A 24,173-nucleotide genomic window follows, 5' to 3' on the forward strand; every position below is an offset into this window, starting at 1 on the left:
GTTTACATTCATAGATTTTTAATGCAAATGGTAGCTAAAAATTTAATTATTAATAACATTAATTTTTCATGAATTTATTGTAATAAATTTGTAAAGTTTAAAAGAATCAATAATTTCACTTTGAAAATACTTTTGACAATTTTTTTTAAGGACTGATAATAAATGTCTATATTTTTAAATTTGCTTGTTAGATATACCAAAAAAAAAAAAGTTAACTTTGGAAACCTTTTTATGATTAAATTGCTACTTTGTGTTTGGGGTGTTTTTTTTTTCTTCTAGAATTCTTTACATTTTTGAAATGTTTTTGGGGCGTTAAAATTCCTAAAATTTGTTCAGATCAAGTTTTCAATGCAACAAAACATTTGTAGCTTTAGTGGATTATTGGTGGATTTTAAAGTTCAATAACTTATAATATTTTAGTGTTAATAAAGTGAATACTATATTCAAGAGCATAGCCTCATTTTATTGTGGATAAACTAAATAACTGTCTTCATATGTATGGATCTCAATGGAGCAATTTCATGGTTTCAAACTAAGGTATGTTGTTCCAATGATGCTTACATTTCTTCTGTAATTTTAAAAAATATATTACCATACTGATTTATGATTGTTATATATATATATATATATATATATATATATATATATATATATATATATATATATATATATATATATATATATATACATACACACACACACATATATATATGTAAATGTGTAAATTCTCTATAAAAAGATTGGCACATATGACAAAGCAAATTGGGAGATAACTGTAGAGAAACATGATGTTGAAGAGGTACCAATGTTACTATACTGTTAATTTATTGATTGTTCATACTGATTCATTTGGCAATATTGAACAGCAGATATATATTTTTAAACTTTTAGTTAGGTTTAGAGTTTTATATGCTTTAGCCAAAGTTTTAAGCATAATGTTTTGATGAGGTAAAGATATAAAGGCCATTATGTTTATTAATAATTAAAAAAAAAAAAAAGATAAAATAGTCACAATGCAAACAAAAAAAACTGTTATTAGTTTTTCTAATTACCTTAAAAAGTAAAGTTGCTGCACTGAGCTTTTCTAATCTAAAGTCTTTTAGGATAAAAGATTTTATACTAAAAGATTATAATGACAAAGAAAATAAACTCCTGTATTTATATCCATTGACCATTTGTTTGAAATCATATAATTTTTTCTTTTTTGTTTTTACAGATATTAACTGATTGTTTGAGTAATGCAAATTTGCCAAAAGATTTGTTAGATATTGATCTCATTCGAGGTGAGGAGAAGTTATATATTTAAAAGGCAATCAAAAAAATTTTCTACTTTTTATTAACAAAAAAACTTTTTACCTTTTTATTGACAAAATAGTATGAAAAAATCACTTTCCAAAGGAAAAGAATTTTTTTTTTCATTAAATTGATCCAGAGGTCAGGGTATATTTCTCTCTTTTGATTCAGCAAAAAAGTATTTGCAAAAAATAGAAACACTTTTTAAAAGCTAAAATATTTTTTTCAAATATTTTTTTTAAAGAGATGAGGATCAACAAAAAATTTTTTCACAGAAAAGGATCATTGGTTCTGTTCTTGAAGGTTTATCCTGGAAAGCTTTGTTTTTTAAGTCTCCATTGAAACTTTAAAAAACTATTTCCATTACATAAAAATTGGATATGACTTTATGGATCAGAATTTGAGTACACATAAATTCAATGAACTTTAGAACTTACTGTTTATGTCGTCATATATGTTTCATTATCATGCAATATCTTTTTTTTTTTAAAGAAAAAATCTATTTAATAATATCACATCAGATAAATAAATAAAGTAATATTTTGTCAAAAGAAATTTCTGTTGTTTTAGTTTCATTAAAGATTAAAATTTTTAAAACTTAAATTTTAGGACTTAAAATTTCTTAAAGTGTGTCCTAATATGATATAGCCTCTATCAAACTTACCTCTAAAGTTGTTAAGAAAAAAATTGAGAAATTTTACCATTTTTAAACATTTTGATTGAAACATAAAAATTTTTTTGGTACAAGATTTTAGTTGTGGTATAGTGCAAATAATGGTGTGGCAATGATGACACCTAATCCTCTGAAGAGAAATTTCTTGATTTTTATCATTTGGTCTAATTGTATATATATCTGGGCCTAAACCAGTATTAAGTTCTGGTCATAAATCTTCTTCTGAAGTGGTAAGTTATGTAACCCAGAATTCTTTTAAAAAAATGTTAATCTTTTTTTTTTGACTTAATTTTCTTTGATTCTAATTTAACTCATTTACAAAAGTCTAAAATTAATTTGTAAATTGTTATCCAAAATGAGTTAAATAAGATCAAGAAAGCAACTGTTTTCAAAAATAAAGTTCTTAATGTAATTAAAGCTCACGCTAATCAGAAGAATGGTTTTACATTTAATTATTTTAGAGGTAACAATAATATATATGTAGTATATATAAATGATAGCATACGTTTATTTGAAAAATAATAATAATAATAATAATAATAATAATAATAATAATAATAATAATAATAATAATAATAATAATAATAATAATAATAATAATAATAATAATAATAATAATAATAATAATAATAATAATAATAATGACAATAATAATGACAAGAATGCAATTAAAGCTCTCACTAATCAGAAGAATGGTTTTTCATTCAAATATTTAAGAAGTAAAAAAAAAAAAGATAAATAAAATCTATTAACTAATCAGTCATAACAATTTTATTATCTTGGCATGTCACAAATATCAATTTGATTATCTTGGCCTGTCACAATTAGCAATTTTAGTCCTTCTGAGCTCAATCTAACTTCCAAATTATTTTCTTTCTCCCCTTTTTTTATTTTTCAATTTATATTTAAAAAGTGTATATATTTTTATTTTGAATGTAATTTTCTTTTCTTTTTGAAAATAGGCTCAACATTTACAAAAGCAAAACCTTTTTATCATTGGACTTCAGTAACTGGTGCTGGCTTGCTAAAAGTTATCTTTTTTCCACTATACTATAAATGGTAAGTTATTTTCTAGACATTGTAAATTCTTTGCACTATGATATGATAATTAAATAAACATAAAGAATATAATAAATATGTATGCATAAAATTTGATGTCATTTGACTAATTTTTAAAATGCATTTCAACTAATCTTTAAAACACATTTCAATTAATTTTTAAAATAAGTTTCAATTAGTTTTAAAAATACATCTTCCAATATTATCAATCCAGTCCTTTTCTAAAACATAGAAAATTTTTAGCTTATTAGAAAAAAAAACATAGAAAAATTTTAGCTTATTAGAAAAAAAGAATTATAACAATCCAGGATTATTTAAAGAGAAGTGTAAATTTTCCACATTGCTAGCTGTTTATTCATGTTCAGGTATTAAAAATATCTTGTTTGGAATTAAAACAGGTTAGAAAAAACCTTTATATATTTCAAGCAATAAGTTAATTTCAATTTTTTTTATTTTTGATTATATTTTTTGAAGACTCAGTTTTCAGTCAAATCAATAGAATTTACAAGTTTTTAAGAATTTTACCTTTACAAGTTAAATCAGTGTTCATAAAAGCTGACTGATAATTTAAAAAATTATATTTTGTATAGCTAAATATGTCTTTTAGGTGGCAGCAGCAGACATCTCTCAAAGTATGGGCGTTCTTCTTTACTCTTTACTTCTTACAGATGCTATCTTTAGTGATATATGTTACTCATCAAACAGATGACGAGTTTGTTGTAAGATTTTTATTTGATAGTTTTGGTTCAAAGAAACTTTTTTTAAGATCAAAGAGTTAGCTTCAAACTGTAATTTTCTAAGTTATACATTTTCTAAGTTATAAACCAAATTATGATTAGAGCTCCTAAATGCTCAGCTCAGCTATGCTTAATGTTGATAACAGTTTTTATTTTTGCTGTTATAAACTTTTATTAAATGTTGTTTTTAATTACTATATTTGAAAAATGAAAGAATAAAAAACAAATATAAAAATATTCACTTTTTTAACAATTTAGTTACCAATTTTTAACAAACTTACTCATGTTGCATTATTTTGAATTGAGCATGTTAAATAAATTTTAAAAATAGTTTTTTTTTTAAGAATAGGATATTTTAAAACAAAGAAGTTTAAAACTTAATCTCATACTATAAATATGCATAAAAAGATCTCTTTTTTAGGAAACTAGGAGGATAGCACTATATAAATACTTTGCAGTTCTACAATTCTTGCTCTATTTTTTTTTTTTGAGATTGAATTTAGGGTGGAATGCAAGAACTGAACTTATGTCAAGTTCGACTTGAATTTTCAAGTTCGGCATAGTCAAGTCAGACTTGAAAAATTGGCTTGAGTGAATGCATAAATGAAACTTGACAATTTTAAGTTAGTACTTCAGTAAGTCGAACTTGAAAAATAATTAGGGCGTTGAATTCAGGATCTCAATGTTCTTCCACAATTTGTAAAATATATTGCAATGTTGCTTGAAGTAGTATCAAAACAGAGTGCCACAATTCTGTCATATGAAATGTTCCAATCTTTTAAAGCTTGTTCTGTTGTGTAACTTATTTGTTCACCAGTGCCTCTATCCAGTTTTGGGACTGCCAACAGTTTTTCTACATCATATCCTGTCACTAATATGGGCAGTCAATCCACTTCATTTCTGCTTGACAAATTGGATAACAATTTTCCGTCCCAATGTACAATTAATGGAACCTGTGGTTTGAACTCTAAAGTAATTATTTTTGCAACTTCTTTATGATTTTCAATACGTGCACATTGAAGAGATTCATATGATGTAGAAAAATGTTCAATACCTAACCCTTGACAAATTTTAGACAAAACCAAGGAACCAGAATGATTGGGGATTTTCAAACGATCAAGAGCTGAACAAAATGCGTGCATGAAATAAATTACATAATAAATGCAATTAAATTTTGTCCGAAATTTTATTTATAGGGTGTTACTTTATTTATTGTTACTTGATTATATGATTATTTTATTTGTTGTTATAATATGTTATTTAAAAGCATAGTATAAAAGCTACAATAAAAAGGTACCATTGTCTGATACCATTTCTTAAATATCTACTCACTTAGAATGAACCAGTAGCATAAAACCAAGATGCAATAGCCAGTTGTTGTACATATGAAAGATGGCACCCTCGATTGTTTACATTATTGTTAATAATGTCATTAGCTAATATTAAAAAGGTTTCTTTTGAAAATCTGTATTGCCTTTTAAATTCTTTATTGTTATAGACTTCTAAAGGATTGGCTCTGTCAATAATAAACCTTGGTATGTGATTTGACATATTTCTTCTTCTTCTTCTTCTTCTTCTTCTTCTTCTTCTAAAATGCAGCTCATACTGATTCATTTTTGAACGTTCTAAAAGAAGTTTTTTTAAAATATTTAATATTATTATTATAACTACTTCTTCTCATGAACTCTATTTTACTCCTTTAAAACGTATCACTTCTTTGTATAACTGGAACTGTTTATTACTGAATAAAATTTATTTTTATACTGTCACATAAACGTGCCTTAATCAACAGCCTTGTGGAATTGGCATATTAAAATACAATTCGGCAGCAAGGCTGTTTATTATTTTAAAAGTGTAAGATCTTCATTAGTTGGTAGGATTTTATAATACTAGAATGTTCATCATTTCAAAATGCTAATAAGCATTTCTAATGGCATCATAATCTAAGACATGTTGGATCATTATATAGAAGTTACAGGATGTTTTAACATCACATGTTTTTACAATGATGTTCATCAGCTTTCTGTACTGAATTCATTAACAAATATACTTTCACAATATAACCTTCTAAATTAATTACATTAATATACCTAAGTAGCCACTTGCTTGGTAAAAACTCATATTTATATTTGCAAAGGTTCTTATAATTTATATGATAAAAGTAAAATTTTGTACGCATCAACAAAAAAATAATGGCGGTTTGTTTTTTTTCTTCAACATTGGTTTTAAGATTGGTCTGAACCAGACTCGAAAAAATTACTTGAAACTTCAAAAACTTACTTGAAACTTAAAAACTCAAGTTTTTCAAGTTTGATTTCAGTTCAAAGTTGCTTCTTGCATTCTGTTCAAGTCAGATTTCAGACTTGAAGTCTCACTTGAAATTTCAAGTCTGGTTAGAAGTCAGACTTGAAAAGCAGTCTATTTTTGGCGGTTTTTTTTTTTTTCAAGTCTGACTTTAGTTGAAATTCACGTTATGCATTAGCTCAAGTTGCACTTCAGGTTTGAATTTCAGTTCTTGCATTCCACCCTTAGTCAATTTTTATTTATGAAATTATTCTACTTCAAATTTTTTTTTTTTCATACAAAGATTTTGTAACTTTTATATTTGAAATAATTAAAACAATATAACTATTGTTTAGAATATTTCCTGGCCAGAAGCATTTGTTCCTCTTTTGGTATGTGCAATTATATTTACAATTCAAATCTATAGACTCTTTTGTTAATAGCAGTATAATGTTTTTAATTTGTATTTGTAAAAAGAGTTTCTTTAAGCTAGAGTGTTTATCTAATATTTATTTGACTTACTTGACTTTGTAAGATATGCAGCTATATACATTTATCTGCCAACTATCTTGCGAGTTTTTATCAATTGCAAGAACCAATAAACATTACAAAACTATAAATATTTAATTTTCTCTATTTCCTCTGAAAGCTAATTAAAACAGCATGCTTTTATTTCAGCTGTCAATTAGTTTTTTATAAATTGTTACAATAAATAGGTTTACCTCTGCAATAGAGTTCAATTTATTGATCACTGTGCATATAATTATTCTTTTCTTTAAAAAATTTTAAAAAATGTTGAATTGCCTAACAATTTTATTCTGTTACATGTTTCAGGCAATGGTGTTGTTAGGTGAATTGTATATTCATGTGGTATCAACAAATTTCACAAAACCTGCAGGTCGTAATATTAAAAAGCAAAGAAGGTATTTAAATTATTTAAAGTAATCAATTTTTCAGTATTTAAAGTAATCATGAAAACAAGCTCTTTATTGGCTTTGAGTTTCACAAATTGCTCTGATTGTTCTATTTCTTGTTTCAAATTTAAATTATTATTTAAAAACTAGTGAAATCAATAATGAGCCAAAAAAACGCAAAAGAAGTTGTCGAAAACGTCCTAAGAGATTAGACGAGATCTCAGAAAGTCGTGATGCTAGCACTGAACGAATTCTTACTCATGATCAAAATGTTGATAAAGCCAATACAGAAGATTTTCAAATTTTAGCACAATCAGAAACAGATCAAAACTTAAACTTGGGTTTGAGGAAAAGGTTTTCTAAGAATGCTGATGGTAAATCAAGTGTATATAATAACTTTTTTTTTCTTTTTTTTTTTTTGATTTGTTGAAAAAAATACTTTTATTGCACAAGTTTATTTAATCCAATAATGTGCAAATCATGTACAAAATATTTTATTTTTATTTAACAAAGATGTATAAGACATGTACCAGAAAAAATCTGCGCAGACATTATAAAGGATATTTAGCTATTGTATTTCGATATTGAATGTTATATATATTTTGAAAGTACATTGATATTATTAAATTTCACTTAAGAAAGTTTGTGACGTTTTGTACATGAGAGCGCACGCACTTTGCGTTTTACACTCGACATCAGCTTTTGCACAGTCTCTGGCTGGACTTTCTTGGGAGCTCTAATCCACTTATTTTTTGAAGTCTTTAATGCTTTTGGCTTCTTTTTTATTGAACCTTAGTTTTCTTTTGACAAGACCCCAATATCTTTGATAGGACATAGTTCGGGACAATTTAGTGGATTGCAGTGTTTTTCAATGAAATCTACTTTATCTTCTCTAAGCCAGTTTAAAGTTGTCCCAGAGTAGTGGCATGATGCTAAATCAGGCCAAAGTAATGGGTTACCCGTGTGTGTTCTTAAAAACGGCAAAAGACGTTTCTTGAGGCATTCTTTTATGTATATTTTGGTGTTATATACTCCCTTAGTCACAAAAAAAGAGCTTCTTTCACCACATTCTCAAATTACTTTCCAAACTTAACTTTTTTAGCAAATTTTTGCATTCCAATGCATTTATAATTGCAATTCAGTTTCTTGCAATTAATTGCTGAATAATATAGGTGTCCTGGAAGAGATTGGAAATATGCAGCACAATAAGTTTCATTGTCAATAATCAAACAAGATTTTTTAGCATATAATTTTTTTATAGAGCAGGTTTGAACATCAAATTGCAACATTTTCTTGCTTTTCTTCACGACCAGGAACTTTTTTCTTTTTATAAGATTTATAGCTACAATTTCTCTTTACTCTTTGAATAGCAGAAGCACCTGTCTTAAATTTAAAGTTCGAACGGAAATCTCCGGTTTTCAGTCTAAGGTATCTTTCACTTTTTTACCAAGATCTCATCTAAGAAAACATTTTTTTCTTCCACTTCCTGATTTTCTTTTGATTGTACCAGTGTCCTTAAATTGTCTCACAACGCTCTGCACTGTTCTCAGCGCTTTAGAAATTGTTTTGTTTGATAAACCAGGATTTTCAATGAGAAAATGCAAAATTTTCTCGCGCTTCTTATCTTGATTTGATGACATTTCAATTAAAACTAATTGTTTTAATGACAGAGTTTTTAAAATTTTTAATAGCATTAATACAATGATATTTTAAAACAATTAGCTATTTAAAACGATTAGCTATTTAAAATGATGCATGGTTTCCATAAACACCACACCAGAACATGCGCAGATTTTTTCTGGTATGACTTACATTTAAAAAACACTATGGGCATACTGATAATCAACAACTTATTTGCTAAAATAAACTGGCTTTTTTATTTTCATTCTAAATTTCAACAGTTTTAATTGCTTTTATTTTACATTTAAGGCATTGAATGCAATTGTTAGACTTTTTTGGTTCATTTGGTTTCATAGTCGTTTGGTTTCATAGTCATAATATTCAGCTGAGAATTTTGTTTTTGGTGTTGAAAGTAAACCAAGTCTCAGTTTTGCTGTTTTTTTTTTTTGGATTAAGTTAACCAATTTGTGTTAATTACATTGAGAACAATACAGGAAAATAATTTGTAACAACCTATAGTTGTTTGTGGTTCATGATTGTTCAGTAGCAGTAGAGTTGAATAATTTAAATATGAGTTATAATGCTTAAAAAAATGTAAAAACTTCAGAAAATTATCTTTTATCTTACAGGCAGATTTGTGGCAGGCGGACCCCAGCTAATTCTTTCTTCCACTTATAAAGATAAACACTGTAGAATGATGTTAAAAATTAGAGCAGAAAAAGTTTTAAAAAATCACAATAAAATCACAATAGAATGTAATGATTTAAATAACAACATCAGTTACATTAAAAGTTTATCTATTTAGCATCATATAAAATTTTTGGAATAAAATATACATCTAGTTAGCCTTTGTATTTTGTCTCAACTTGTCCTCACACTTTATCATCTGTACATCCACCTGCAGCTCTAAAAAGAAGTGTTATCTATGAATTCCATTCCATAAAAAAAACCTTAATAAGCTAAAGTTTTTTAGAAAAATATCTACTTTCAATAGAAGATATTTTTTCTAAAAAGTTTTAGCTTATCATGATAATTTAATATTATAAAATGCTTTCTCTGTAGGAAATTACAATGGTTGAGAGTAGATTTCAACAACAAAAAAAATTTCAAGGCCACCCAGGCTCCTCTATGTGCTAATTAAAAAAAGTAGATTTTTGAAGATTTATTACTATTTTTTTATTAACTGTAAATTAACTTGTGCATTTGCCTTCTATTAGCCAATGAAGGTGCTGTTGATGAACCAGAAGCTTGCGTAACAAAAAGAGAAGTTCATAGTGTTGATGAAACCACTTCTAACCAATCTGAAACTGACTCAGACAGCACTAATTCCTCTGAGTCAATCAGTGAAAATGAAGCTAAAGATCATACTCAAGCAATTGTGGAAAAGCACAATTTATTGTTTTCCAACAGTGTATATGATGCAGCAAACAGCAACACACTTTTTAATATTAGACATATAAATGATCTTAGTAAGCATTTAATTGATCAAAAAATTTAACAACGTTTTTAACATGTTTACTTACTTTTCACTTATTGTCTTAATTTTATGTTTGTCTCTTTCTCTAGTTACAGTTTCAATTTGGGATGGCAATTCTTTTAAAAAAGCAAAGATGAACTTTTTCGAAATAGGAATGGCTGTTGTTAAGAAAGTTGTGAGTGATAAATAATTAAGTTAAAATTATATTGTCATAGTTTATCTTGTTCTTTCTAAATTTTTATGTGCAGGAGATTTTTTTATAATAAATTTATTTTCTACAGGAATCTCGAAAAGATAAGCGCTCTGATTATTTAACTTTTGCTATTATATCATCCTGCATCATTGGGATGCTGCCATTATTTTTTAGAATCTACCAGTTTCATGTTGTAAGTGTGCTTTCATTTACTTTTTATGATGTGCTATTTTGATAATTTTTTTTTCTATAAACTAATTAAATAGTTTTTCAAAGGCTTTTAACATTTTGTTTAAGGCAAACAAAGATCGTCAATTGCTTGATACTTTATCTCGGGTACAATTTTTTAGTTTTTTCTGTTTTTAAATATTTTTAAGGTATACTCTTAAATGTAATAGTTTTCTTTCCTTTTCAATATTAAAGTTATATAATTTTTTCAAAATAGCTACTTACTTCATTCAAAACATTTGATGGAATTATTCTTATTTGTAAACAACTATTCGGACCATCCTGGCGGTATGTTTATCATTCATAGTTTACTTTGCAAAATTGGAACACCATGATGAAATATATAAAATTGAACTCTTACTTTTATATAGGCCTCAACTGGTAGTATTTATTGCTATGCTATCCAGGCTCTCTTTATCATTCTCCACTTTTTTCTTGCTTTGTGTTGCAGAATCAGCTTACAAAGTGGTAAGTTTTAAGTTTATAGTGTTAAAGATTTTCTAGAAAAATTGAATATTTTTGTTATTTTTATGTTATTCATAACTTCTATATTCTTTTTAATTGTTTGTGATAAATTTTAAATATGTTTGTTTCTAAAAAATATAAGTCTTATACACATTAAAACTAAATCTTTTGTAATCACTACTGTATAAAGTAAAATCTTGTCAGACAGTAGTTACTAGAAGTTTCTTACTTTTAGCGTTACAATTATGCTAAGTTATTTGGTATGATCACATCAACTCGAAGGTCTCGCAGAAACCGCTTACCTCATTTTCGTTTGTATAAAGTAAACAATATCAAGGCTTGGCTTTCTCTGAGATCTTTTCTTAAGGTTGGTGTTTGTTAATTTTATAGCTCTTTATTTTTAGTTTTCTAAGCTCATTACGCTGCTAATTATAAGAAAAAGAACTCCAAGTGAAAAATTCCCTTTTTTTGACTAAAATTCTATTTGATAGAAACGTGGACCTCAAAGATCAGTTGACACAATAGTCTCTACATCTTTCTTATCTGCAATGCTGCTTGTTGTTTTAACATGCATTCAGGTAAATCTTTTATCTTTTCTATTTTTTGAGTAATGGTTCTCCATTAAATTCTAACTCAAAATAATGCACAGTTCTTAGTCAATTTTTTTTTTGTTACATTTGTTTATTTCTTTTTTATAAGTTATTTTTTGGTTTAATTTTTATTATTTTCTTTTTTTTAGTTTTTATCCATCAATGTAAAAGAAGACAATTTCTTAAGTTATTTCTTTAGCTGGGAACTAAGTGGATGGTAATTATTATTGCAAATATATTTTACTATTTATGCAGTTACAAATAAGCCTTTCATTAGAGTAGGTGTTCTACTCTGACAAGAGTAGTGACTATTGTTTTATTAACAATTAAAAAAAAAATTACAACTCACCAGAAAAAATTTAGTAGTTTTTGTTTGGTACTTTTGTTAGTCTTTATTTGTTAGACAAAGTAAAAAAATTAGATTTTCTTCACATTTTTACAGTTATTTGATAAGATGTGCACTAATAAATAATATGTAACATCAATCAGAAAACAAAAGTTTTGATTTCCCTTGCTGTTTTACAGCTAAAGAATGTCTGTACCTGGTAAAAAGCAGTACAAAAGTGGTACAGAAAATCAGAAAATACTACAATAAACCTAAAAAACCTAAAAAAGGTGCAATCTTCCAACTTTGCTTGTGCAACAAACCTGAAATGCTTGTCAAAAAAGTCAAAAAAAAGCAGTAGGTATCACCTGAGTTGCAGATTAAACAAGATAAAGCTTTGCCAGTTTAGTTAGTGAGTGCAGGTGAAAATGAATATGAAGTTCTATTACTCCATCAAAAAATCTGGGGCTTAAAAATCATAAGTAATGACAAAACATTACTAACAAAGTACATAATTTTTGGAGTGATAAAGATGTTATGAGTTGTCAGCGCTTTGACAGTCATTTTTCAAGTTTGAAAAGATTCTGTGACTAAGATTTCTATGACTTTTTATTAACATAAGAATAGTGAATAAATTAAATCTTCTAAACAGGATGCATACAAACAAATCAATGTTTCTTAACAGTATATATAGGAAGCATTATAGTTTTCTTGTATATGTATTAATTATATAAACAATATATATTCCCTGTAGATGTATTTTATCCTATGTATCCTGTTTAGAAGCATAAAAAAGGACTTTTTGTTGTAGTTTTTTTTTACTAGAAGAAATTGCTCAAAAAATGGCACAAGATACCATTTGACCTTTACGATGTTTATGTTAATGGCGCATTACACCATTCAACATAAACACCTCATTGGAAACTGGCATCATTGAAGAAAATAAATAAAAGACCAATATTCTGCAAAGTATAATCATATGAGTCATTAAATTCCTTTTTCATACGGCTTTTCAATTTGATACATAGCAATTACTTGGGTATTTTAGAAACAATAGTTGAGAATGATCTTTTCTAAGTTTTTGTTTAGCCAAATGTATTAAGGTCGAGGAAATGCTTATCTGTCTTCTGCAGTTCTGCAAAAGATATAATTGAAATAATAGGAAAAAATTTCTTAGCTTTATTATCAAGGGGTCTAGGTAGCCAAGTATTTTTATATATGCAAGTGTTAGATAGTAAAGGAGTTTTTGCTGTAGAAAGCTGCATCAGAGCAATCTAATTGTTTGGGCTTGTGTTGGCAATTTTTAGCTTTTTCTTTACATCAACACACCATTTTAAAAATATACCTGAATATATTGCAAAAAAAATCTAAATTGTCAACACGGCACAGTACTAGTTTTAGGGCTTAAACAACCAAACCATTATCCTATGCACAGTGGGTTAAAAGAGACATTTTCTAGTTAAAACCCTGTAATATATTTTAGAATGATGATTCTCTATTGAAAACAGTAAGAACAGCTCAATATATTACAAAATAAAGTAAAATTTTAAAATTTTTCAAGTTCTTTTGCACAATATATCAAATGAATCATTTTCTATACAATTTCATTAATATACAAAAAAATTAAAATTTACCATATGTGACCACAAATTTAGTAAAAAGTTCTTTATTAACATAGAATGAAAACTTGAAGTGAAACAAAAAAATTTATTTAACAAGAAGTATTAAGAATTACATTTACCACATTTTTATGTCCTCCCTCAGCATTGATCATGGCTTCAAATCAACTCCTGAACCTGGAACAGGTGGTCTGGATATAGTCCTTGGGCATCTTGTCCCAGTCCTTGATAGCAGCCTTCAGAGAGTTGGTACAAATATGGGGATGTTGACAAGCCCTTGAATAACAATGTGACAAATCTGGAGATCCAGGAGGCCATATCTCTTTTGACCAGTGTTTTGGCAGGTTCTCCTGGAGCCAAGTCTGGGTCTTCTGGGATTATGTGGAGGTGCTCTATCCTGCTGGAACACAACATTTTCATCTGGAGAGTAGTGGATATCAATCCAGGGTTTGACATGGTTCTCCAGGATTCAAGTGTACTTATTGATGTCAACTCTCTGATCAGATTCAATGAAGACCGGAAGCATTTTGAGGCCATCAGAAGAAATTTTGGCCAAACATCATAAGCAAGATGATTGATTTTAAATGGATACTTTACATCCTCTGGGACTGCCTGGACTGGTTAGTGACTAATAAAATGATTGGTTCTGTTGTTTGAGACAGAATCAACAGTAAATCATCTCTCATCTGAGAATAGGATGGTCGTTGGTCTATTCGTTAGGAGGCTCTGAAGTTTCTTTGATCTTTTAAATCCTTTTTCTTTGACACTTGGGAAAACCAGGTGTTTCTTAATCCTGGCTCTTGACAAAGGCTAAAGAGACAGATAGCTCTTTAGCCATTTTCCTTTTTGATCATACTGGATTACAAGAAATTCGATCCTTGACTGCCTTGATCTTCAAACCAGTGTCAAGCTTTCTCTCAACACGACCAGTTATTGGAAAACATTTAGTCAGTGTAAATAGTACTCAGAAGCTTGTTTAGCATCTTGGCAATTTCTTTGGATGCAGTGCTTTTTATGGCAAAATCAATAATTGGCTTGTTCTTACTACTCATTTTAACTTTTTGGCTGCTTTTTTCATTTATTTTTATTTTCAAAGATTTTTGTGTCAACAATAACAAACTACATGCATAAGAATAACAATGGAACATTTACTTTGGAATCACCTAACTTATTATGAAATTTGCAGTCGCATTTGTAGGATATTAAACAAATATAGTTTTTACATATAATCTGTATTTGGTTCTTTTGTTATTGTGATGATAGCAGATGGAAGATCTTATTGTTTTTATTTTTGAATATCTGAATGAAAGGGTCAGATGCATAGAAAAGCTATTTAAACAGGTCTGATTTTTTTTTCTCAATTAGCGACTTTTTTCTTGAACCTCTTCAGAAAGCATATCCAATCAAAGAGTAAATAAACCAATGATTATGAATCAAAATCTAATGAAGTATCTGGGCCATAGAATACCATGAATGCAATGCAGATTGCAATAGAATTATTTAAATTATGAGTCAATATCATTCCCACAATGAGGCTAGGATAACAAAAAATCTTTTCAAGATTTAGATCACTTTTCATTATTTCTGCTGAGATCAAATAATTTAAAAATGCCTCAATTTGTCACCATCATTTTATGTTCCTGGTCCACTTACCTTTGTTAACTGGACCAGAGACATAAAATGATGAAAACAAAGTGACTAATCCATCCTTTGGTTTTTCTCAATAACACCAATAACCTCGTAATCATCTTCTCTCCTAGTTTGCCACTTCATAATTGACATTTTACAAGAGATGTGGTGCATCAATTCTAACATTCTTATCCAGGCATGCAAAATGGATACACCATATTCTCCAGATTTTATTTTCTGTAGTGTAAAGAAAAATTTGTGTGTTTCAATTGGAGTTGCACCAAAAATTGAACAGCATTGGTAAGAGTTGGTTTGCTGTGGAAATTCTATTTAAAATATTTTGTAATGTACCATCCTCCAATTGACCACAAACACTGGACAAAGGAATATCTTGAATAGAAGACATAATGGACTCTTATTTAGCAAGATTTACTTCTTTTGATTCTTTTAGACAATGTGTTAGTTTGTTTATAAGCTATAATTAAGAGCTACCTGGTAAATTAAATTGATGAATTTGTTGAGTTGATATTAAACATCTGACATTAAAACAATTTTAACAAAACATGTTCTTGCTTTGTCTGATATGTTAGTCTATTGGCACTAGCAAAGGAACTGAGATGAGGTGTCATGCAGTAACATGTACCCCACTTAAACCCTGACCTTGTACAAAGATGAAAAACAAAAATTCTATTTATAATTATCACTCCTTATTCAAAACTCTTGTATACAATCCAAGTAAAAAAAAATTTTAACCAAAATCTACCCAATATATTTAAGTGATTTACAGAGTAATATTCTAGCTTCTTTGAGAGTAAGATATCAAAATTTTAAAATATTTTTTTCAAAGAGAAAACATAAGGTAATATTTGAATATTTTTCTTAAAATTTTTTTTTCTTACAAACCTGTTTAACTAAAAGTTAAAAAAAAAAAAGATAAAAAATAAAGTTTCTGACTTTATAATATGTTAAGCAAATAAATATGGCCTTTTTAAAACTTTTATAAAATTAAATTTTGGGGGTGTTGGTACACTTTGATTTTACTGTGGTTCTGAAGAAAATGAATCAGAAATCAGAGATGATCATGATGCTAAATGTCTTCTAAATGATCTGTTAAAGAAAGAAAAGCTAATCATGACAAACTTCTGGGCTACTATTATTGATTAAAATAATGTCTGCAAATTGTTGCATTTAAAAACAATATGATTTCAAACTTCAATTGATCTCCTGAAGTTGCTCATCGACTTTTTAAACTCACATTGAAAAATGTTTGATTGGCAGTAAGGAAGAAAAGTAATGTTGATGATGTTAAGCATATTACATAAAACAGTCAGCATCATTAAAAAAAAAAAAGTTGAAAACGGGGGGAGGGGGGGGGGGGAATTGAATAATTGTTATGGCAGCATTAAAAATTTTTAGGTGTCTCATCAAAAATGCTAATGTTGAAAAAACCTTTTGAAAATTGAAACTACTGAAAAGCTGTCATTGATCTACTCAACTGAACAACTGAACTTTTATTTGCAGTTACAGAAAACAGTGCCTCTGAAAATTGTTTTAAAAGCAGAACTTTTAGATATTGAGAAATATTTTTTTTCACAAAAATTAAAGAAAGTGAATCTATAAAGTGTTTTTTAAAGAAACTTGCATTTAAGATTTTTAATTTAAAGTTATGCTTTTAAGTTTGTCTGATTTTGGAGAATTAAGGGAAGGGGCTGGGGGCTTTGACAATATATTTATGCATATTATTTGTTATCTGACATTCATGCATGCTATTTTAAGTTTTTTTTATGTCTAAATTACTTTTGTCTGGTTAAAAAAAGTTAAGTTTGAAAACTTTATTTTAGGAGTCTTGTGCTTGGAGTATTTCTAATTCGTTTCATTGCGCTGGGCTCAGATATCAATCGAAAATATAAAAATACATCTATACTTCTCACGGAGCAGGTATGGGGCACTATTTCTTTGTGATGAAATATAGTTTTTATCTTAATTTTTTAAGTTGTTGTTGATCTTTTCCAGATTATTGCGTTTGATTCCCTACGCTGAGCGCCCCTGATACGCTCGAGGTAACGTTTTGAAGCTTAGAAGATGAATTCTAAATATGAAAAAAAGTTGAACTACATACAAGTATAAAAATACAGGAAATTTTTTCCTCTAAACTTTGAAGTTATTTGGTTAAAAGGAAAAAAGTTTATGAAGTAAAAAAAAGGGTCTCGAATAGAGGAATAGTGAGTTGTATTAAATGAGTAATAGGTTATCATTTTTTTAGATAAATCTTTATCTTCAAATGGAAAAAAATCCAAACAAGAAAGAAGATTTGCTGATAGCAAACAATGTTCTCAAGCTTGCTTCAAAACTGCTCAAGGTAATTGATTCATTTTATTTGCGTTTTTTTGCTGCAACTTAATAATTTTCTTTGTAATTAAAGTTAACTGTGTTAGTAGCACCAAGGTTTTCGACCTTTGATAAAGTTTCTTAAATTTCTAAGGGTTCAAGTAAATTATTGTGCAAGTATCAAAAATTATCAAGTACTTCCGTATTAATGGTTAGTGATACTTGCGTTGTTAAAGGGTCATTATACAATATATTTCACAAGTTACATTTTATCATTATACTAACAAATTCATAAATAAACAAGCTCATTACTGATGTGTAAGGGAGACCGGGGCGAGTTTCAACAGTGCTGTTTAAAGAATGATTTTTTTTTTTATTCCCAAATATTTTTACATCACATAACTATAATGATAACACGTCAGCTATAAAACAACTTTTAGAAATAAAATTTGCAGAAGTTGTATATAATTTTATTTTTTTCAATACAAAATTCTAACTTGCGTTTTCAAAGTAAAGGTGCCCCAGTCTCCCCTAAAATACTAAATTTAAAAAAATCTTATTTTGGTAAAATTTTGTATATATATTTAGTCGATTTAAAGTTAGAATTAGTTATCATGAAATGCCTTTAAAGTGGACTAAATATTTTCTGAAAAAAGTTAAAGAGAATTTACTATCTTAAATAATTGACGCGCTGTTTTAACTTTTTTTTGTTATTTCTTAAATTTATATTTTAGGAATTAGAAGGCCCTTTCAAAGTTTCCGGTTTCATCATGAACCCATTGCTTTCAAATATTACCCGTGTCATGGTGCTTTCACTATTTTCCGGTGTTATGTCAGACATACTGGGTTTCAGATTGCGGGTAAGAGCCTTACTTATTGTTCTTTAAACAGTGTGTGGGAAATATGAAAAAAACCAAATATTTATACAAATTATTATCAGGCAATATTTTATTCTTAAGGAAAAAGACAATGTTTTTCTCAAATTTCTTGTCTAATTTCTTTTAGCTCTGGAAGATAAAAGCTTAATATCATGAGTTAAAATTATTTGTACGGTTACGACTGACTAGGCTTTTTTCCAAATATGATAAAAAATTATTTATTATGGTGATGAGAAGCGTTTTAAGAAGAAGACACGTTGCTTGTTTATTTCCATGAAAAAGTTTCGTGTTTTTTTAATTGATTTTAGTCTACTAGTGAAATCTTCAAAGCAGTTTTTTTTGAATAACCTCACGTTTATGGCGTCACGTCATGTCTGTTGTATTCTAATTTTTTATTTCTACTTGATCCTTTTTTTTTTTTTTTGTTATGTCAAGAAACAAAAGCGAAATATTTTGGCAATCATATATTTATGTATATAATATTTTCAGTAACTTATATGTTAATATGCAACGATATTAGCTTATTGTATGCCACGGTGAATGAGAATAAGGAAAATGCGAAACTTATTTGTTGTTTTTTAACATTTGAGTTTTTATTTTTATTTCCCTAACATTCTGCTCAAAACTATCATCCAGTATTAAAGTAGCTAAAGAAAGAGTGTATTTTTTCAACAAGGGAAAACAAAACATAAACTTCTCACCTTCCGTTGGAACCTTTAAACTGCAATCTCCCTAAAGCTCAGCAATTTTTATTTTTTCTATGAATGTTACTACGGTCTACATAAAGTAAAGTGAGTCAAAAACGGATTTGTTAATATTTAATCATTACTATTCTATATAAAGATTAAAAGACCGCCTTTCGCTGAAGTAGCTTCATTTTAAATTCATGATGATGGACACTATTATATCTTACAGGGTACTAAAAGTTCTCACTGAATCCTTTAAATATAATTTTAAAATGAATGGTTTTGAAATATTACAGCTCACAAATATTAACACAAATATTACATTAAAAAATTCTTCTTAAAAAATACCTAGTTGATACTAATAACTTATTGAGCCCCCAAGTACAAATACAATGTATGGTACAAACGTATTTTTACAATGCACCTGATGCGTAAAGAGTCTTTCAGAAAGAGATCTACCCAAACATATGTTGACCTAGATTTGAGAATATACAGGGTGCAGAAAAAGTTTTGGCAGTTTTTTCAAAAAGTTCAGCTGCCGTTTTGATTGCTTCCACAGGGCGTATGGTGTTCCCGAGATTTTTTTCATCAAGATGGAACAGACGGAGTAGCCCATTGGGTTAAAATCTGGCGAATTAGGTGGCCATACCTCTTCGCCCCAAAAACCGGAAACGACGCTAACTGCGATTGATGAATTAACAGAATGCGCCAGCACACAGTCTAGCTGAAGCACGAAACCTTGTGCTCTGTCGCCCAGTATGTCGCGGAGGACTCGCTACTGTTACTGGTGGCATTGATCTTGACGTTTCTCTCGATGAAGACCAGCAGCGTCTTTTCGGTGGCACAGATCCCGGCTCACACCATCACTGAGCTTAGAAAACGACTGCGGCCGATGATTTTTGCCGCCACGTTCATCTGCTGACCTTTGGAGAAGCTGCCTGTGATTCTGATGGTTTATGAAGCGGCTCGACCGTGAAGATCTTTTCGTCGGTGGAGAACACCCATGACAACCGACTACTGCCGACTAGCCGACACATTCTGCGGCATTTCTACAGCCGTTTTGCTTTCATCATTTAGTTCAGGAAATGGACACGAGCTATCTTCTAACTGCGAAGTCCCAGCTTCTGCTTGACGATGTGACGGACGCTTTTCTCATCGACACCGAGATCTTTAGCATTCTTGCACATCGACGTCTCGGAATTCTGAAGAATTTGGCATCGCACCTAGTTGATGTTCTCCGGAGTGGTCACAGTAGTTTGACGGCCGATTCGAGGACGGTCCTGTGTCATTGTAACTATTGTAACCTTTCACGACGCTACAAATGGTTCGCTACTTGAACACGGTCGTTCTAACAATGCCAGCCGTCCATATCCCCATCTTAAGCAACTCCACGATTGTAACACGTTGATTTTCATGATCCATGAAGTAATAAGTTGACAACAGGTTTTTAGTTAATAAGAAGTTAAAAAAGGTCTTTTTTAGACATCCAAGTAATTTGGTGATCTATATTGGTTGAAGTTTTTCTTAGCGTTGGCTTTCGAATTTTATCATCAGTGGAATGCATTTTCAATGTTTACGTAAGTGTTGAACCAATTTTCTAGAACACCCTAGTTGACGCGAAATCTTAGAACTGTTGAGTTATCCGATACCATTTTTAAAAATATATTTTCTTTTTTCTACAGAGCAACATTTGTTTCTACCCATGCTCAATTATTACAACAAAATTAAATGTACAAATAACATTTACAATGCCTTGTTCTTATTCTCATTTAAAAATTTTATTGAAAAACTTAAATTTTTAATAATAAATGAATTCTCCACAAGCATGTGCCATTTCATTGAGCACGTCCACACAACGAAATTTGACAATAAAAGTTTTTGTCACGTTGTCGTATTTGCATTCAAACAAGTAATGCAAGTTCCTACTTGCAAGTTATCATAAGAAATGCCTTTAAAATTAGAAACACCTTACAAAATGCAATTAAAAGATATTATTGTTATTCATGTAAAAAATTTAAATTAACAAGGAAAATAAATTACAATCTTCCATTGGACTATGTTTATAGCTTATGCAAGAGATGTTACTTTTTTTAAACTAAATAATATTTAATTTTAAGGCAAATACAATCTCATTTCCAGAGGTTTCTTGCTAGAATTTATCAGTACCCTGGAAATAAAAAGCTAGAAGGTATAACATTAACAAAAGGAGAGATTTCTTTCGTGAAACACAACCCTTCAAAAATTACAATAGTATTACTAAATAAGAGCACATGCAATGCACAACATTTAAAAAATATTTCATAGTAAGTATTAAACAAAGTTTAACACGAATGTTAATTCCAAAATAGTGATTAAATGGTGTTAAAAATATCTTTTAGACTTTATTATTGGAATTACAATTATACCAAATTATTACAAAATGTAAATTGCATGCGTAATTTTTTAGATAAGTCTTATACAAAAAACAAAACAAAAAAAAAACAGCTATACTATAATTTAATTTTAAGCATATATAGTACTGAAATTCAAAAAAACGTTAAAAAAAAAAAAAGATGAAAGAACATAGAATAAAGAACAAAGAAAAATATAAAAATTTCTTTCTTCTTAAGTGAAAAACAAATTTAAATATCAAGCTTTCTTGATTTGTTTTGCAGAAAAATTACACATATATAAAAAAACATGATCTTGATGAAAATAAAATTTACAATTTAAAACAAATTATTTTCAAAATTATCTTTCGTAAAAATTACAATAATAAAATTTTAAACTACTTTACCCACAATTTTTATCAAATCGTATTTGATTTTATTTTTATGTTCAATAAGTATTTTCTCTCAGATTGTGTCAATCATAATTTACCAGCCACTTATTTTTTAAAAAACCAGCTTCTGATTTGGTCTTTCTGACAGGCTTTAAATACAAATGATTTTCGACGCTTAGCACTTCTTCCAACGGTGAAAGCACACTGTGTACATTGAACTTTTTGTGTGTTTTAGATGGCAAATAAAAGTTATGCTGCAAAAAATGGATAGGATAAGAATGCTGCTCTATTGCAGGAATCACACGAAGGTACCGATTACTATGTGAATTAATTATGTCATTACAATGATCAACAAAAGATCCAGTACTTTGATTAACTGCAAAGAAGTTATGGCGTGCTTCAGGTGCTTTTACAGTCTTATGGATTAAGTAAAAATCACTTGAGCGCTGTAATATGTCATCCATTTGTGATAAAGCAGTAGAATTTGTAAATTTTGATTTTTTGTCAGCATTATTTTTCTGACCTTCATGTCGATATAACTCAAATAAATTTGGTCGTTTTGGTTGTGCTTTTTTAAATCTGGCATTACAGAGATAAAGAGAATAGTCAGCATTCTGAATATTGCTGCAATTGTCAATAAAACTTGCGAGCAGTTTCTTACCAGCAGATGATGTAACATTAATCGAAGTTTTCAACCATTCGTCATTTTTTTTATTTGCTGCAAAAACATTTGATTGTTTGAAACTTTCCTTTTTTTTCTGATATAGAGCATCATTTTTATCTTGATAATAGTTAGAGAACCATTTTTTTGTTTCTTCATTCTTCAAACTTTGCAAAGAGGTGCTATTTACCTTTTTTTTATCAGTTGGCTTTAACCATTGTTCTATGCTTTCCCCACTTGGAAACAAGTGATCTTTGGAATCATTATTTTTAAAACCCAACTCCTCTTTACTAGCTATTACTTGTTTATTTGATTGACTTTCCAACTGAGACATTTCAAAAGACTTTTGGAATCCAAAAAATCTTTGATGCTGAAGCTGATCATTAAACTCATATATTTCATCATCATCACTCAGCATGTCAAAGCCTTCAGGAGAAAAAGATCCAACAAAATTTGACTTATCATTGATACTTCCAAATTGGAAAATGAAATCTTCCATTTTCTTGTCATCAGCCTCAAAGATAATTGAACCTAAGGAAATATTACACACTTACTATAAATTGAAACTTTATTTATTCAAATAGTTTAAACATTTTAACCTCAAAGAAAGTCTTGCCAAAATGAATCTGTAAACAATAGGACATTAAAAACCTTTATAAAAAATTAATTTTAATAAATAATAATAACCATCAGAAATATTTTCACACGCGCTGTCAGCTTTCTTGAGAATGTCACAAACAATTTTGTTTATTTCATCATGACTTTTGCCATCAAATATAGCCTGTTTCAAACATTCATTCAAATCAAGAACACTTTCAAGTTCATGACACTTCATTGAAAGTTTATCCTTCTTTGAATGAAAGATGTTTTCTGCATGACTGCTCAACCTTACAAAAAAAATTTCATTTGTTAACCAAAAAAATATTCTTTTCTATAAAAAGCAAATTAAAAAGTGCAATAAAATCCAACCATTTGCCACGAGAAATGAGTGCATCTGCATGTTGCTTCATTGTCTGTTTTATTTGATCTTGAGTTACTTTTAGATTGCTGTTTAAATTTGTTTCGTATTCTTTGCAATTAAAAATTGCTTTTTTAACTTGATTTATTTTTTCTGCAATCTTATGGACAGAAATTTCTGAGGAAGCCATGCCTTTTTAGTCTATAATACAAACTATCATATAATTTTAAATTTTTAAACATCACATACATTCTTATTACTACTGCAATACTACTGCTGACAACCAAAAACATACTACTGCTGACCAGCAAAAACATTTTATAAAAGAAAAAAAATTAAATTTACAAAAACCTATGATAAAACTTTATAGAACTTATCAAAAATCACAAAAACTCTAATTTAGTTAAAAACAATGTCAAATTTAAAATTTTAAACTAAAATATTTTTAAATTGTCAAGAAAAGAATTACAGTCAGTTTATTTCTTATAATAAATTATCATAGAAACCATTTTTTATAATAAAAATTTATAGAATTTATAAAAAATACAAAAACTCTAATTTGTTTAAAAAGATTCAAAAATGTCAGATTCAAAATTTTGATTTGTGCTGATAGTAAACTGCAAGATTTAAGGTTAAGTCTAAGACCAAAGTTAAGACAAAGAACAAGTTTCAAATGAAAACACTTTGCATGCAATATTTTTTACAAATAATATTATTACAAATATTATTGCAAGGTTATTGTAAATATATTAAAAATAACTGATCAAAAAAAGAACATATGTAAGTCTGTAAAACG

The 24,173-nt window shown here is 28.5% G+C and overlaps 2 protein-coding genes across 4 annotated transcripts; one reads left to right on the forward strand and one right to left on the reverse strand.

The window, feature by feature from the left end:
* Window positions 1-381: 381 nt before the first annotated feature.
* Window positions 382-18,874, forward strand: LOC145188997 (protein PHTF2-like). 3 transcript variants are annotated; one of them, XR_016452337.1, is made up of 22 exons: window positions 382-537; window positions 740-799; window positions 1,217-1,283; window positions 2,929-3,025; window positions 3,633-3,744; window positions 6,402-6,437; window positions 6,880-6,968; window positions 7,110-7,333; window positions 9,797-10,048; window positions 10,146-10,231; window positions 10,338-10,442; window positions 10,547-10,585; window positions 10,695-10,765; window positions 10,849-10,945; window positions 11,178-11,309; window positions 11,434-11,520; window positions 11,682-11,749; window positions 16,947-17,043; window positions 17,119-17,165; window positions 17,369-17,464; window positions 18,168-18,293; window positions 18,439-18,874. XR_016452337.1 is itself a non-coding variant. In XM_090086808.1 (21 exons), the coding sequence occupies exons 1-21, from the start codon at window positions 499-501 to the stop codon at window positions 18,457-18,459; spliced, it is 2,001 nt and encodes a 666-aa protein (XP_089942934.1). In that variant the 5' UTR covers window positions 382-498; the 3' UTR covers window positions 18,460-18,874. The 3 variants fall into 3 exon arrangements, 1 of the variants encoding a protein (XP_089942934.1); XM_090086808.1 differs by lacking the exon at window positions 17,119-17,165; XR_016452338.1 differs by lacking the exons at window positions 18,168-18,293; window positions 18,439-18,874 and having other exon boundaries at window positions 17,119-17,226; window positions 17,369-17,448.
* Window positions 18,875-21,190: 2,316 nt separating this feature from the next.
* LOC149888737 (uncharacterized) lies at window positions 21,191-23,622 on the reverse strand. Its single transcript, XM_090087338.1, has 3 exons — window positions 23,389-23,622; window positions 23,107-23,306; window positions 21,191-22,950 (listed from the first exon to the last, which is right to left on the reverse strand). Exons 1-3 carry the CDS (start codon window positions 23,565-23,567, stop codon window positions 21,842-21,844), a joined length of 1,488 nt encoding a protein of 495 aa, XP_089943464.1. The 5' UTR covers window positions 23,568-23,622; the 3' UTR covers window positions 21,191-21,841.
* Between the last annotated feature and the right edge of the window lie 551 nt (window positions 23,623-24,173).

Source organism: Hydra viridissima, unplaced genomic scaffold, assembly GCF_058129835.1.
Source record: "Hydra viridissima isolate aposymbiotic clone 2 unplaced genomic scaffold, HvirCarnegie_v1 scaffold_5, whole genome shotgun sequence".
Lineage (NCBI taxonomy): Eukaryota > Metazoa > Cnidaria > Hydrozoa > Anthoathecata > Hydridae > Hydra > Hydra viridissima.